This window comes from Symphalangus syndactylus, chromosome 3 (genome assembly GCF_028878055.3).
Source record: "Symphalangus syndactylus isolate Jambi chromosome 3, NHGRI_mSymSyn1-v2.1_pri, whole genome shotgun sequence".
Taxonomy (NCBI): Eukaryota; Metazoa; Chordata; class Mammalia; order Primates; family Hylobatidae; genus Symphalangus; species Symphalangus syndactylus.
The window spans coordinates 134,354,554-134,371,844 of record NC_072425.2 but is presented as its reverse complement, the minus strand read 5'-3'; the positions used below and the strand labels follow the sequence as shown (position 1 = coordinate 134,371,844).

The 17,291-nt window shown below is 45.1% G+C and overlaps 1 protein-coding gene across 25 annotated transcripts in view; it reads right to left on the bottom strand.

The window, feature by feature from the left end:
• The window catches only part of CEP164 (centrosomal protein 164), a 99,123-nt gene that overhangs the window by 80,368 nt on the left and 1,464 nt on the right, over positions 1–17,291 (bottom strand). For 13 of the 25 annotated variants that reach the window (XM_063635529.1, XM_063635498.1, XM_063635516.1 and 10 more), the window contains exon 1: positions 5,078–5,434. The exons of 1 other annotated variant lie outside the window; for it this stretch is intronic. Coding sequence is in view for 4 of the 24 variants with exons in the window: in XM_063635514.1 (XP_063491584.1) it covers positions 10,820–10,925; positions 11,685–11,696 (118 nt within the window). In the remaining 20 variants the exon portion in view is untranslated. Of the gene's footprint in view, positions 1–5,077; positions 5,449–10,819; positions 10,926–11,684; positions 14,275–17,291 lie in introns of those variants that run through there. 11 more of the 25 variants (XM_063635492.1, XM_063635515.1, XM_063635520.1 and 8 more) reach the window with 7 other exon arrangements.

Genomic DNA, 17,291 nt, shown 5'->3' with positions numbered 1-17,291 from the left:
ACTCACACCTGTAATAACAGGACTTTGGGAGGCTAAGGCAGGAGGATCACTTGAAGCCAGGAGTTTGAGACTAGCTGGGTCAACACAGTGAGACTCTGTCTCTACAAAAAATTAAACATATCAGCCATGCATGGTGACACACACCTGTAGTCCCAGCTACTTGGGGGGCTCAGGTGGGAGGATCCCTTGAGCCCAGGAGTTCAAGGCTACAGTGAGCTATGATAACACCACTGCACTCCAGCCTGGGTGACGAGAGCAAGACCTGTCTCTAAAATAAATAAATAAATAAGAATGCAGCCCTTAGATCTGCCATGGCAAATAAATAGGACATGTCCTGCTATTTTCCTCCAGGCCTAAAACTGTGAAGGACATCACTAGTCAATCATGGCACCCTAGACAGGCCTCAGAACCCTCCACATTGTTCACTATGTAGCAGTTACCAACAGATGAGATGAAATCCAGTGAGATCTACTTGCTGCCTAGCCTGAGACCTTCTATGAGCCACAGAGTTGGGAGGGGTCATCCAACTGCACTCATGCATCTCCTACCAATCTCAGAATCAGGCAAAAAAGGAGTGGCCCACACATTTCCTCCAGGAAGCCTTCCCGGCCAATTCCATCCTCTCCTGTCAACCCAGAACCACCTTAGCACTGAGCTCATAATTTTCATGAGACAGATTTCTCTCAATATTATTTTTTTTTCTTTCTTTCTTTTTGAGACGGATGAGTTTCGCTCTTGTTGCCCAGGCTGGAATGCAATGGTGCGATCTCGGCTCACTGCAACCTCTGCCTCCCGGGTTCAAGCAATTCTCCTGCCTCAGCCTCCTGAGTAACTGGGATTACAGGTATGTGCCACCACGCCTAGCTAATTCTGTATTTTTTTAGTAGAGACACGGTTTCTCCATGTTGGTCAGGCTGGTCTCGACCTCCTATCCTCAGGTGATCCGCCCACCTCGGCGTCCCAAAGTGCTCAGATTACAGGCGTGAGCCACCGTGCCCGGCCAATGTTACTTTTTTCATGAAAATGTGTCTTACCTCTCCTGTTAAACCACAAACTTCTGAGGGCCACATCTCCTCCTCCGGAATTTTCAACAAAGCCTAAAATAAGCCTGTGTAAGCTGTCAGAGCTCAGTTACTGCTGTAACTGCTAATATAAAACCAAGGAATAGGCTGGGTGTGGTGGCTCACACCTGTAATCCCAATACTGTGGGGGACCAAGGCCTAGGATCACTTGAGCCTAGAAGTTCAAGACCAGCCTAAGCAATATAGTGAGACCCTGTCTCCACAAAAAAAATAAATAAATATATATATCAGCCAGGCATGGTGGCGTGCACCTGTGGTCCCAGCTACTTGGAAGGCTGAGGCAGGAGCTATGTGATTAGATGGAAAAGAAGACAGAGTTACATACAGAGTGTAAAGTGGGGAGGCAGAGGTGGGAGGATCACTTGAGACCAGGAGTTCAAGGCTGCAGTGAGCTATGATTGTACCACCATACTCCAGCCTGGGCAACAGAGTGAGACCCTATCTGAAGAAAAAAAAAAAACACACAAGGAATCTCAGGAGCTAGGAAGACCCTCAGTAGTTTTGGTCCACCTTCCTTCCCATGCTAAAATTTTCCTCTCTGTGCTTCCAGTGACAGACAGCATAGTGGTCAAAGCATCAGCTTTGGAGACAGAAGACCTGGATTCAAATCCCAGCTCTCTCACTTAGCAGCTGTATGACCTTAGGCAAGGTGCGCCACCTCTCTCAGCCTCAATAACTGCATGTGTATAATTCAATCTTAATAAAAATCAAAAAGCCTGAAAGTAAAATGAAACAACACTTATAAAGTGCCTAGCACAGTCCCTGTATACAGAAAATGTTACACAAATTTAGCTAGTATTACAGATTCTATTTTCAATTCCATAGTTAGACAATTCTTAACTATAGAAGGTCTAATAGTAAGCCAATAATCAGGTTCTAAAAAATGTTCCCTGGTATCTCAAGTCTGCCTTCTGCTCATCAGGGGACACCCTAGGATTCTCTAGCTAAGGTAGGCTAAGTATTCCCAGTTCTCCTCCATTCAATACATATCATTGTTTCCCAGTCCTTCAATATCGTGGCTACCTTGCCCTGTACTTTGTCAGCATAGCTAGAGTTTTGCACATCTGCACACTAACAGAGCATATACACTCACAGGCATAATGAGGGTTCCCTGTATATTTATTTCTTCCACCCTGCTCCAACAATTACAAAGAAGGTTGACCACAGAAAAGAATGACTGGAGAAGGTAAAGGGGAGAAGGCGGAAGATGTTAGAGTTGATTACGCAGTGGTAATGAGCAAAGGCTTTGGAACATTCTTGGCTTTGAATCCCAGCTCTGCCTCTTACTAGCTGGGCAACCTCAGTTTTCTCATCTATAAAATGAGAGTGATAACAATATCCATCACGATGTGTTGTGAGGCTTATATGATTCAATACATGTAAAGTGCTTAAAATATGCTAAGATCTCAATAAATGTTAGACATTACATTATTATCATTGCTATTTACATATTTAAAAGGGTTTATTCTACCTTGCTCCAAACGACATATCCAGCACCAGGCAATATAAGTTAAGGCCATTCAGACATTAAGTAATCATTTTTTTTTTTCTTTTTCTTTTTCTTTGAGACAGAGTATCATTCTTGTCACCCAGGCTGGGGTGCAATGGCATGATCTCTGCTCACTGCAGCCTCTGCCTCCCAGGTTCAAGTGATGCTCCTACCTCAGCCTCACGAGTAGCTAGGATTACAGGCGCCTGCCACCACGCCCGGCTAATTTTTGTATTTTTAGTAGAGATGGGGTTTCACCATGTTGGCCAAGTCTCGAACTCCTGACCTCAGGTGATCTGCCCACCTTAGCCTCCCAAAGTGCTGCGATTACAGGCGTGAGTCACTGCGCCAAGTAATCACTTACTGAACACCCACCATGGGCCAGACATTGTGCGATGTGTTAGGGCTACAAACCTAATTACGCATGGCCCTGAACTTGAGCTCAGCTACCTGGAAAGCCAAACACGTAAACACATGACTACAAAATGTGTTACGTGCATTAAAGGAAGTAACATAATATATAACAGAACACAAAGGTAAGGGCAAATAATCTTAGGAAGATCAGGGAAAGCCTCACGGAATAGAGGACCATTGAGATAGTTCTTGAAGGATAAGCAGGTGATCCCCAGGATAAGCAGAGTAAGAGAATTCACGGCAGAGGAACAACATGCACAAAGGCAAAAAAGAAGAAAAGCATAAGGTGAGTGCAAAGAATTATGACAACAAAAGCTTATAGTCACTGAACACTTCCTATGTTCCAGGAACTGTACTAAGTGCTCTATATACATCATCTCACTTCATCCTCTCAGCAAAATAGAATTATCTTCACTTTTGAAATAAGGAAACTGAGGCTTAGCAAAGTTAAAAAAAAAAAAAAAAAAAAAAGGCCAGGCACAGTGTCTCACGCCTGTAATCCCAGCACTTTGGGAGGCGGAGGTGGGTGGATAATGAGGTCAGGAAATCCAGACCAGCCTGGCCAACATGGTGAAACCCCGTCTCTACCAAAATACAAAAAATTAGCCAGGAGTGGTGGTGCCCACCTCTGGTCCCAGCTACTTGGGAAGCTGAGGCAGGAGAATCGCCTGAACCCAGGAGACGGAGACTGCAGTGAGCCAAGATCGCACCACTGCACTCCAGCCTGGGCAACAGAGCAAGACTCCATTTCAAAAAAAAAAAAAAACTTGCCCAAGGTTTCACAGCTAATAAACGGTAGAGCAGAATATGTAAGTATCCATGTCTGACCCCAAAGCCCGAACTCTTAACCATTCTGACATGACCAGAGTGCAAGGGACAGTGGGAGGAGTGGCAAGAGAGAGCTCTAGAATGAAAGGCAAGAGCGTATTATAAAGGGCCTGGAAGAACTGAGGCTCTATCCTGTAAATGATGAGGGGCCATCACAGGATTTCACAAAGGAGACTGGCATGATCAGATCTGTAGGTCAGACAGACGATTCTAGCCAAGAATGGTGGTGCATGCCTGTAGTCCCATCTACTCAGGAGACTGAAGTGGGAGGATGGCTTGAGGGCGAGTTTGAGGCTGCAGTGTACTAGGGTCACACCAGTGAATACCAACTGCACTCCAGCCTGGGCAACATAGCAAGACCCTGTCTCTAAAATAAATAAATGATTCTGACAGCTGCATAAGAACTAATTACAGGAGGACAAGAACTGAGGCAGAGAGACCACTTAGGAAGTTATCCTGAAAGCACAAGCAAGAAATTATGAACTAAGTCAGTGTCTGTGAGGATGGAAAGGTAAGGCCAGATTCTAGGGGAATTAAGAGGCAGAATACAGGACTTGAACTTTGGGAAACAGGAGGGAAATCAGAGCACTAAAGCCAGAACACTGTGATTATCATCTCTAGATGTGTTCATTTCTATGCCTCATCCAATAGGCAGCCCCACCTACTACACTGCCTAGAAGACAGGACATGTCCGACAAATGTTTGCTGTATGTATTAGATGAATAAATTCCAGGGACAGACTTGGCTGAGTGAATGGTGAAGCCCTTCACTGAGATAAGAAATACAAGAGGAGAAACAGATCGGAGGGACCGGGGAAGGCTGACGATGACAATAAGCAGGTCTGAGCTCAGGAAAGAGGTCTGGCTGTAGTAGTTTGGGGAGTCAACGCTGAAAAGCTGATAACGCAAGAGATGGAGTGCGTAGAGTAGAAGGGAGGGCTTTCTACTGCAAAGGACTGAGTTAGGAGAACGCACAGGGAGTCGCGGAAGCCAAGTGAGGAGAGCGGTGCCAGAGGTAGAGGGAGATTTTTAAATCAATGCAAGAAAAGGAAAAAACAGAAAAGCTTTCCAACTTTCCCAGCTGGCCAAAAGATGGCATAAGGTTGGGCTAGCCCCGGATTTGGACCCGGGGGAGAGCCTGCCACAGAAGTATCCCAGCAAGCTTCGGAAGGCCTGGCCTCACTCGCGGACGATGAACAGAGCAAGCAAACCAGCGCCCCGTGCCCAGTGCCCCTCTCCCGCGTCCCGACCCGCTGCTCACTCACCCGCCAGACCCCCAGCCCGGGCCCGGTGGCCCGCTCAGGAGCCGGCGAGATTTCAAACGGAGGAACTGTCGCCTGGCAGTCCGTTTTTCACTCTTCCCTCAGTCCCCGCCTACACTCGAGCGCATCACGCTCGTTGGCTCGAGAGCGTGCTTCGGATCCTCCGGCACGCTCGCTCCCTTCCCCGCCGCCCAACCCCTCCCTCGATGAGGTCTTCAACTATCCCCCACCCCGGAAGACTCCGGGCGAGGCTCTGGGAGAGGCGCAACTCCCCCCAACGCCACCCGACACCCACCCGCTCCCCCCGCTTCCAGGGACGCCGGGGTGTTGCCCTGCAGCGCGCAACAAACACTTCCGGAAAAGGTACCGCCTAGCAACCGAGAGTCCCGCCTCCAGCCGGAGCCAATAGGTCGCCGGCTGAGAGCTCTGACAATGGATTGGCTCGAAGTCCCTTCGGTGCACGCAGGAGCTCTGTCCGTTTTCCGTTGCACGATGGGAGTGTAGTTTAAGATAGATAATGGGAATCCGCAAGAGGTTAAAAGAGAACCTCATTGGCTGGGCGCGGTGGCTCACGCCTGTAATCCCAACAATTTGGGAGGCCGCGGCGGGTGGATCACCTGAGGTCAAGAGTTCGAGACCAGCCTGACCAACATAGTGAAACCCCATCTCTACTAAAAAAACAACAACAACAAAAAAAGAGGACCCTGAGTTTAGATGTGAGGATTTCTTCCAGGACAGAGAAGGACTATTCAGAGTATTTATAGTAATGTGAATTATCTAATTATCTAATTGATCATTTGTTAGGAGTATGATTAACATCAGGTGAATAATACAGTGGTCATCAATAATCAACCCATTGTTCCTTTAATCAACAAAACAAATGTGAATGTAAGGTAATGGAGACGCCTCCACTCCCCATCTCTCCCCACAAAAAAACTGCCTCTCCTGTGCTCCTATTAAACCAGTGAGCACCTGACCAGGAGTTAAACCTATTTTCTACTATCCATCTTTTCACCAAAGCCCAGGGTTCAGTTTGTATGTCTGCAAGATGGGAATAGTAATGTCTGTCATAACTATTTCAAAGAGTCTGTTGAAGAAGAAAAAAAGTGACACAATGTGTAGCTCCTCCACACACCCTGTCTGGCAGAAAGGTTGCTACTAATATAATTCCGAAGAGTTTTAGTTTTGCTTGCACGAAGGGCAAATCTTCCTTTCTCTCATATGTCTCCAACCTCCTAGAGAAGTTAAGAGGGGCAAAGACAGGCCGGGCGCAGTGGCTCAAGCCTGTAATCCCAGCACTTTGGGAGGCCGAGGCGGGCAGATCACGAGGTCAGGAGATCGAGACCATCCTGGCTAACACGGTGAAACCCCGTCTCTACTAAAAATACAAAAAATTAGCCGGACGTGTTGGCGGGTGCCTGTAGTCCCAGCTACTCGGGAGGCTGAGGCAGGAGAATGGCGTGAACCCGGGAGGCGGAGCTTGCAGTGAGCTGAGATCGCGCCATTGCACTCCAGCCTGGGGGACAGAGCAAGACTCCGTCTCAAAAAAAAAAAAAGAGGGGCAAAGACAGTTCTGGCCATTACATCAATAGGAAAACTGAAAAACAGACAAATAGAGATGCTGCTAGTTGAAGAGGAAAATGATGAGGCCAAGCTCATAGAGCCGCTCCTGATAGGTTCTAGAGATGTAGCCGACTCAGGATAGCCCCAGTGCCACTCAGAGGCTGATTCCAGGATGAGAAACTCAGATTGTTGGAATATACAGAGCATATTCCTTGTGAAAATTATCAAAATCAAAATAGAGTCATTTGTGTTAAAACCCTGACAAATGGAGCCAGGGAAGACCATGAAGAGAGGGTTCTCATGCATGAATACCTGATAACAAAAACTATCGACCGGGCCTGCCAGGCACAGTGGCTCATGCCTGTAATCCCAGCACTTTGGGAGGCCAAGGCGGGTGGATCACCTAAGGTCAGGAGTTCGAGAACAGCCTGGCCAATATGATGAAACCTCGTCTCTACTAAAAATACAAAAATTAGCGGGGCATGGTGGTGCACGCCTGTAGTCCCAGCTGCTCAGGAGGCTGAGGGAGGAGAATCGCTTAAACCCGGGAGGCGGAGGTTGCAATGAGCCCAGATCAAGCCACTGCACTCCAGTCCAGCCTGGGCGACAGAGCAAGACTCCATCTAAAAAAAAAAAAAAAAAAAAATTTCTACTTGAGCCAGGCACAGTGCCTCATGCCTATAATCCGAGAACTTTGGGAGGCCAAGGCAGGTGGATCACCTGAGGTCAGGAGTTCAAGACCAACCTGACCAACATGAAAAACCCCATCTCTACTAAAAAATACAAAATTAGCCACGCATGGTGGTGCATGGCTGTAATCCGAGCTACTCGGGAGGCTGAGAGAGGAGAATCTCTTGAACTCAGGAGGCGGAGTTTGTGGTAAGCTGAGGTTGCAACATTGCACTCCAGCCTGGGCAACAAGAGCAACACTCCATCTCAAAAAAAAAAAAAAAAAATTCCTACTTGCCCAGCCTCTATGGTATGTGTATACCTATTGCAATGCTACTTCTAAATAAATATCATTTTCTCTTGGAGTTTCCTTCTCTGTTATTTAGATTGACGTCGTCATGTTTAAATTTAAATCTTTCTGCAGAGTTATGCCTATACTTCCTTTATTCTTACTGTAAATGACAAATCATTGTCCCCCTTCCTCTCCATCTTCTTTAAAAGTCTTGGTGGGTTACAGTGGCTCACACCTGTAATTCCAGCATTTTGGGAGGCCGAGGCAGGCAGATCGCCTGAGGTCAGGAGTTTGAGACCAGCCTGGCTAACATGGTGAAACCCCATCTCTACTAAAAATACAAAAGTTAGCTGGTTGTGGTGGCAGGCATCTGTAATCTCAGCTACTCAGGAGGCCGAGGCAGGAGAATCGCTTGAACCCAGGAGGTGGAGGTTGCAGTGAGCTGAGATCTTGCCATTGCACTCCACCCTGGGTGACAAGAGCGAAGCTCTGTCTCAAAAAAAGAAAAAAATAGGCCAGGCTGCAGTGGCTCACACCCGTAATCCCAGCACTTCGGGAGGGTGAGGCAGGTGGATCACCTGAGGTGAGGAGCTCGAGACCAGCCTGGCCAACATGGCAAAACCCTGTCTCTACTATAAACACAAAAATTTACTGGGCGTGGTGGCGCACACCTGTAGTCCCAGCTACTTGGGAGGCTGAGGCAGGAGAATCGCTTGAACCCAAGAGGCAGGGGTTGCAGTGAGCCAAGATCACGCCACCACACTCCAGCCCAGGCGACAGAGTGAGACTCTGTCTCAAAAATAAATAAATAAATAAATAAATAAATAAATGTCTCACTGAGGGGCCAAAGGGACCAGACTGAGAAGGAACTCTGGGCTCACCAGCTCATCTACCACAAACCTGCACAAAACAGGGATTCCAAAAACCATTTGTAGACTTGGTCCCTATATCGAAGAATTTGCAATCTTTGCGATCAATCTGGTTTTTTGTTTGTTTGTTTGTTTGTTGAGATACAGTCTTACTCTGTCACCACCATGCCAAGCTAATTTTTGTATTTTTAGTAGAGACAGGGTTTCACCATGTTGGCCAGGCTGGTCTTGAACTCCTGACCTCAGGCGATCCACCCACCTCGGCCTTCCAAAGTGCTAGGATTACAGGCATGAGCCACCACGCCCAGCCCTGTTAATTTTAATTGCCATCCAAATGCTGAACTCTTGTGCCTTAGCATGGGTTCCTTGCTCTCCCATGGGAAGAGCTAATAAAATAAGAGATACTATGGGATTAACAGGATTACCTTCACACAAATCAACAATTTGCATTTTATCAGGTTTCCCCATAGGTTTGTACTCAGAAATGCAAGCCAATTTATAAAATGCCTCCAGGGCAAACATAATTTAAAAAGTAAGACTTTCAGGGGAAAATAACAAAAATAACACACTAATTTTTTTTTTTTTTTGAGAGGGAGTTTGTTGCCCAGGCTGGAGTGCAGTGGTGCAATCTCAGCTCGCTGCAATCTCTGCCTCCTGTGTTCAAGCAATTCTCCTGCCTCAGCCTCACAAGTAGCTGGGACTACAAGCATGTGCCACCACACCTGGCTACATTTTGTAGTTTTAGTAGAAATGGGGTTTCATCATGCTGGTCTTGAACTCCTGACCTCAGGTGATCTGCCTGCCTCGGCCTCCCAAAATGCTGGGATTACAAGCATGAGCCACTGTGACCAGTCTGACACACTAAATGATATACCAGTAATATACCCAATGAGTGAAGAAGAGAGATAGGACTTCACTCATAGGTTATCTTCTACAGTAAGGATGAACATTTAGGGGTCATATTTCAAAGATGGGAAAGAATTGATGGCAAATTTTTTCCCTACTCCTAAGTCAGAAACCACTATTAGAACTTTTTCTTACAACTCAACAGCCAAAACAAGAGAAAAAAACCAAATAACCGGATTTTTAAAATGGGCAAACTGCCTTAAAAGGTATTTCTCAAAAGAAGATATACAAATGGGCAACAGGTACACGAAAAAATGTTCAACATTACTAACCATGAGGGAAATGCAAACCAAAACCACAATGAGATACCACCTCATTCCAGTTAAAATGGCCACAATAAAACAGACAAAGGAAAACAAAGGCTGGTGAGGATATGGAGAAGAGGGAATACTTACAATGTTGGTGGGACTGTAAATTAGTACAATCACCATGGAAACTGTATGGTGGTTCCTCAAAAAATTAAAAATAGAACTACCACACAATCCAGCAATCCCACTACTCAGTATATATCCAAAGGAAATGAAATTAGTATGTTAAAAAGATTTCAGCACCCCCATGTTAATTGCAGCATTATTTACACTACCCAAGATATGCAACGAACCCAGCTGTCCAACAACAGATGAATGGAAAAAGAAAATGTGGTATATATACACAATGATATAACATTCAGCCATAAAAAAAAAAAAATGAAATCCTACCATTTGCAACAACATGAATGAACCTGGAGGACATGGTGTTAAGTGAAATGAGCTAGGCACAGAAAGACAAATACCGCATGATCTCAGTCATGTGGAATTAAAAAAAAAAAGTTGATCTCATAGAGAGTAGAACAGTGGTTACCAGACTGAGGAAAAGAGAGCAGAGGATGGGAAAAGGTCGGTCAATGAGTATAAAGTTACTATTAGGAGGAATAGGCCAGGCATGGTGGCTCAAACCTGTAATTCCAGCACTTTGGGAGGTGGAGGCGAGTGGATCACTTGAGGTCAGGAGTTCAAGACCAGCCTGGCCAACATGGAGAAACCCCGTCTCTACCAAAAATACAAAATTAGGCCAGATGCGGTGGCTCACACCTGTAATCCTAGCACTTTGGGAGGCTGAGGTGGGCAGATTGCCTGAGCTCAGGAGTTCAAGACCAGCCTGGCCAACACAGTGAAACCCCGTCTCTACTAAAATACAAATAATTAGCTGGGCGTGGTGGCGTGAGCCTGTAGTCCCAGCTACTTGGGAGGCTGAAGCAGGAGAATTGCTTGAACCTGGGAGGTGCAGGTTGCAGTAAGCTGAGATCGAGCCACTGCACTCCAGCCTGGGTGACAGAGTAAGACTCCATCTCCAAAAAAAAAAAAAAAAAAAAAAAATATATATATATATATATATATATATATATATATATATATATATACACACACAAAATATGCCAGGCGTGGTGACACATGCCTATAATCTCACCTACTTGGGAAGCTGAGGCAGGAGAATCACTTGAACCTGGGAGGCAGAGGTTGCAGTGAGCCAAGATCGTGCCATGCACTCCAGCTTGGGAAACAAGAGTAAAACTCTGTCTCAAAAAAAAAGAAAAAGGAAAAGGAGGAATAAATTCCGGTATCCTATTGCACAGTAGGGTGACAACGGTTAACAGTAACACTGATACGGTATATTTCAAAATAGCTAGAAGAGAGACTTTTGAATGTCCTTACCACAAAGAAATTATAAATGCATAAAGTAGGCTGGGCACGGTGGCTCACGCCTATAAATCCAGCATTTGGGAGGTCGAGGCGGGCGGATCATGAGGTCAGGAGATCGAGACCATCCTGGCTAACATGGTGAAACCCCGTCTCTACTAAAAATATAAAAAATTAGCCGGGCGTGGTGGTACATGCCTGTAGTCCCAGCTACTCAGGAGGCTGAGGCCGGAGAATCCCTTGAACCTGGGAGATGGAGGTTGCAGTGAGCCAAGATCACACCACTGCACTCCAACCTGGGCAACAGAGCGAGATTCCACCTCAAAAATAAATAAATAAATAAATAAATAAATAAAGTGGTGGTCATGCTAAATATCCTGATTTGATCATTATGCAACATATATATGTATCAAAATATCAAATTGTACTCCATAAACATGTACAATTACAATGTTAATCAAAAAACAGTAACAGCCGAGAGCAATGGCTCACATCTGTAATCCCAACACTTTGAGAGGCCATGGCAGGAAGATCCTTTGAGGCCTGGAGTTCAAGACCAGCCTGGGCAATATAGTGAGACCCAACCTCTTAAAAAAAAAAAACCCAAAAATTTAACCAGGCTTGATGGTGTGTACCTGTAGTCTCATCTACAGAGGCTGACATGGAAGGGTCACTTGAGCACAGGAGTTCAAGGCTGTAGTGAGCCATGATCATGCCACTGCACTGCAGCCTGAGTGACAGAGCAAGACCCCATCTCTAAATACAAATAAATAAACAAGCATTTTAATTCTGGGGAGAAAATAACTTTTTATTCTCTTTTTTATAGTGTTTATTTGGGCTATACAGAAAACTACTCACATGATAAGAAAGGAAAACACTTGATAATCCTACCAATTATTTAAGGATACAAAGATATAAAATGTTCCCTCTACATTTTCAATCCACTTTATTTGAAACTGCAAACTGCCCTCCCATCTCCTTTCTCTACTTTATTTTTCCCTATAGCACATATCACCATCCAAGATACTATAATTTTATTTCCTTACTGTCTGTCTTCCTGCATTAGAGTGTAAGCTCCATGAGGACAGGGATTTTACATATCATTGTATCCTCAGTGCCTAAAATAGTGCTTAGCCTGTAGTGGGCACTCAATGTACATTTACTGAATGAACGAATGAGCAAACTAAGGAAGAAATTAAACCCTACACTTCAAAGGAAACCACTGTTGACACCGTGGGTGCTATCTTCCAGATTTGTTTATGCTTATGCAGATGTAAATGTATATACACACATATTTATACATATATGCACAAGCCCATTCTTTTTAATTTTTACAGAAACGAAATCATAATGTTATTGTTCTAACATGTGCTTTTTTTTTTTTTTTTGATACATAGTCTCACTCTGTCACCCAGGCTGGAGTGCATTGGCGCGATCTTGGCTCACTGCAACCTCCGCCTCCCAGGTTCAAACAATTCTCTGCCTCAGCCTCCCGAGTAACTGGGATTCTAGGCATCCGCCACCATGCCCAGCTAATTTTTGTATTTTTAGTAGAGACAGGGTTTCACCATCTCGGCCAGGCTGGCCTTGAACTCCTGATTCACGCGCCTTGGCCTCCCAAAGTGCTGGGATTCCAGGCGTTAGCCACCATGTCAGGCCCCTGACATGCGCTTTCTTTAACTTGTCATAAACAGGCCGGGCGCGGTGGCTCACACCTGTAATCCCAGCACTTTGGGAGGCCGAGGCGGGTGGATCACGAGGTCAAGAGTTCGAGACCAGTCTGGCCAACACGGTGAAACCCCATCTCTACTAAAAACACAAAAATTAGCCAGGCTGGCCAACATGGCAAAACCCCATCTCTACTAAAAATACAAAAATTAGCTAGACATGGTGGCACACATCTGTAATCCCAGCTACTCAGGAGGCTGAGGCAGAGAATTGCTTGAACCTGGGAGGTGGAGGTTTCAGTGAGCCGAGATTGTGCCACTGCACTCCAGCCTGGAAGGCCAGTTCATAAGAAGCTATCCCATTGTTTTTAATGGTTACTTAGGATTTCATTGAACAAATGTCTTGTTCCCTATTTAATTTTTTTTTTTTTTGAGACCGATTCTCACTGTCACCCAGACTGGAGGGCAGGGGTGCAATCTCGGCTCACTGCAACCTCCGTCTCCCAGGTTCAAGTGATTCTCCTGCCTCAACCTCCCAAGTAGCTAGGATTATAGGCATGTGCCATCACACCCAGCTAAATTTTTTTTTTTTTTTGAGACAGTCTTGCTCTGTCACCCAGGCTGGAGTGCAGTGGTGCAATCTCGGCTCACTGCAACCTCCACCTCCTGGGTTCAAGGATTCTCATGCGTCAGCCTCCCAAGTAGCTGTGATTATGGGCACCCACCACCATGCCTGGCTATTTTTTTTGTATTTTTAGTAGAGACAGGATTTCACCATGTTGGCCAGGCTGGTCTCAAACTCCTGACTTCAGGTGATCCACCCACCTCAGCCTCCCAAAGTGCTGGGATTACAGGTGTGAGCCACCACACCCGGCCATTTTTTTGTGTTTTTATTAGAAACAGGGTTTCACCATGTTGGCCAGGCTGGTCTCAAACTCTTGACCTCAAGTGATCCACCCACCTCGGCCTCCCAAAGTGCTAGGATTACAGGCTTGATGATTATTTTTGGTTTCGCTTAAAGAGATGGGGTCTTGCTCTGTCTCCAGGCTGGTCTTGAACTCCTGGCCACAAGTGATCCTCCCACCTCAGACTCCCAAGTGGCTTGGATTACAGGCATGAACCATCACACCCAGCTTCGTTTGTTTTGAATCCAAGGTTTTGCTATAGTACACACTGCTGAAATATTGTTGTTTTTGTTGGAAAGGGTCCTAGAAATGCCATTGCCCAAAGAGTTTGCATTTTTAACATATTAATAGCATTGCAAATTACTCTCCAAAAAATGGAATAATGTACAGTCCGAACAATACCTTCACCAATACCAAATGTTACCAATCTGAGAGGAGATGAAAGAAAGAAAAAGGAACAAAGAATCTACTGTTGCCGGGCGCGGTGGCTCACGCTTGTAATCCCAGCACTTTGGGAGGCCGAGGCGGGTGGATCAAGAGGTCAGGAGATCGAGACCACGGTGAAACCCCGTCTCTACTAAAAAAATACAAAAAAAAAATTAGCCGGGCGTGGTGGCGGGCGCCTGTAGTCCCAGCTACTCGGAAAGGCTGAGGCAGGAGAATGGCGTGAACCCGGGAGGCGGAGCTTGCAGTGAGCCGAGATCGCGCCACTGCACTCCAGCCTGGGCGACAGAGCGAGACTCCGTCTCAAAAAAAAAAAAAAAAAAAAGAATCTACTGTTTTACTTTGCGTTCTTTCAACTATTAACGAAGTTAAGCTTTTTTCTTTTTTTTTATGTTTATCATCCATTTGAATTTCTTCTGTGAATTAACTCTTCACATTCTTTGTTCATTTTTCTTTTTCTTTTCTTTTTTGTTTGTTTTTTGTTGTTGTTTTTCCTCATTCTTTCCCCTTACGCTTTGTTCATTTTTCTATGAGGTTGTTTGTAGAAGCTCTTCGCACATTATAAATATTAGCCCTTTGTCTCTATTGTGTGGTAAATGTTGTTTCTTAATCTGTGACTAATCTTTTAACTTTGTAAATGTCAGTTTTCTCAGTAGTTGCAACAGTAATAATACTAATAGCTGAACTTTATTGAGCACTTACAATATGCTGGACACCATTCTAAATGCTTTACGTGGATTGTCTCATCGAATTCTTACCTTTTGAGGTTTGAACTATTAATATCATTATCTCTATTTTACAAATGATAAAATCAAGTCTCAAAAAGGGGCCAGGCAAGGTGGCTCACGCCTGTAATCTCATCACTTTGGGAGGCTGAGGCAGGCAGATAACTTGAGGTCAGGAGTTAGAGACCAGCCTGGCTAACACGGTGAATTCCCGTCTCTACTAAAAATATAAAAATTAGCCGGGCATGCTGGCGCGTGCCCGCAGTCCCAGCTACTTGGGAGGCTGAGGCAGGAGAATCACTTGAGGAGACGGAGGTTTCAGTGAGCCGAGATCGTGCCACTGCATTCCAGCCTGGGTGACAGAGGGAGACTCCATCTCAAAAAAAAAATTAGCCAGACATGGTGGTGGGCGCTTGTAATCCCAGCTACTCAGGAGGCTGAGGCACAAGAATCGCTTGAACCCAGGAGGAGGAGGTTGCAGTGAGCTGAGATCAAGCCACTGCACTCTAGCCTGGGTGATAAAGCAAGACTGTTTCAAAAAAAAAAAAAAAAAGGACTCGAAAAGTAAGTAACCAGGGTGGGCTCTCCCAGTTACTAATTGAACCAGAATTAGAACACTGGCAGTATTGGTATACTTCTGATTCTACAGAAGTTTTAAATATTTCAGTCATCAAATCCATCCAGTTTTTGGGTTTCTTTACCTTCTAGGGTTTGTTAGGGAGGTCTTCTTCAATATAAGATCATGAAAATATTCTATTTTTCCTGTAGTTTTATTTTAATGTTAAATTATTTAATCTATCTGGAGGTTATTTTCAGATTAATGAAATTGGATTTGGTTTTTTTTCCTTCCAAATGGGCTGCCAGATGTCCCAACAACAGTTTTTGAATAATGCATCCATTTTCCTCTGATATGAATGCCATCTCTATCATACCTACAATTCCCATATACACATTTCTCTATTTTGATTTCGATTTAACTTGTGTCTAATCACCTTATTGGTTAGGGTTTTCTATCCATATCATATAATCTGCAACTAATGATTCCTTTGCTTTCCAACATATATAACACTTTTTCCATTTTCTTGTCTTTTGAGTCAATCAAACTGTTCTGAACCGCGTAGGATAAGAATAGAGATAATGATCTGCTGGAAGCACTGGCTCATGCCTGTAATCCCAGCACTTTGGGAGGCCGAGGCGGGAGGATCCCGAGGTCAGGAGATCAAGACCATCTCGGCTAACATGGTGAAACTCCGTCTCTACTAAAAATACAAAAAATTAGCCGGGCGTGGTTGCAGGCGCCTGTAGTCCCAGCTACTCGGGAGGCTGAGACAGGAGAATGGCCTGAACCCAGGAGGCGGAGCTTGCAGTGAGCTGAGATCCCGCCACTGCACTCCAGCCTGGGCGACAAAGCCCAGGCTTTTTTGACTGTCTCAAAAAAAAAAAACAGTAGAGATAATGATCTTTCCTTTCCAAAGCCTGCCTTTAATGGGAGTAACTTAGCCTGTTATTACCACTTTTGTTGTTGTTGCTGTTGTTGTTATCTTGTTTAAAAAGCTTCCTGGCTGGGTACAGTGGTCCATGCCTATAATCCCAGCATTTTGGGAGGCCGACGTGGGCAGATCTCTTGAGGCCAGGAGTTCGAGACCCGCCTGGCCAACATGGTGAAATCCCATCTCTACTAAAAATACAAAAATTAGCTCGGTGTGGTGGCGCATGCTTGTAATCCCAGCTACTCAGAGGCTGAGGCATGAGAACTGCTTGAACCCGGGAGGCGGAGGTTGCAGAGTTGAGACCATGCCACTGCACTCCAGCCTGGGTGACAGAGCGAGACTCCCTTTCAAAAGAAAAAAGAAGATTCCCTTTCATTTTTAAAAAAAATTAAATCAGAGTAACTGCTGAATTTTATCAACGGCTTTCCACATTTTATAAACAATATATTGTTAAAACCATATGGACTTTTCTCCTTTAAGCTATTAGAACTCTAACGCTTTTGGCTCAAGGCTTTAAGCTCTTACCAGTTAATACAGAGATACTTTTCGGAGTGTTAACATTTTAAAGCTATCAACAGCCATTTCTCCTCAGTCTGGCTGATGGTGCAGAAAATCAGAGGGGTCATAAGAATTCAATGCAAGTAGAGCCTCAAAGGCACAAACAGGTTCAGATGGCAGATCGCAGGCGCAGGAGAAAATAGACAACTGCACTTTCCCCTTTTGGACCCTGCTCCGCTGGTTTGCAGCCTGGAAAAACTCTTCCATCCCCTTTCATCCTGCTCCCTCAATCTCTGCTCGTGAAAATCCTACCCATTTTTAAACGCTCAAATTAAATACCACCTTCTCCCACTGAGTCTTCCCAGATCCCCTAGATGTCCCTCCAAATCCCTGCTCCTTAATGCCACATCGTATAGGATGAAACCCCACCGCGGCAGGAATCACTTAACTGTCCCGTGTAGAATCACCGTTTATTTCTCTCTGTATCCCCAGCGCCTGGCAGTGTGCCTGGCA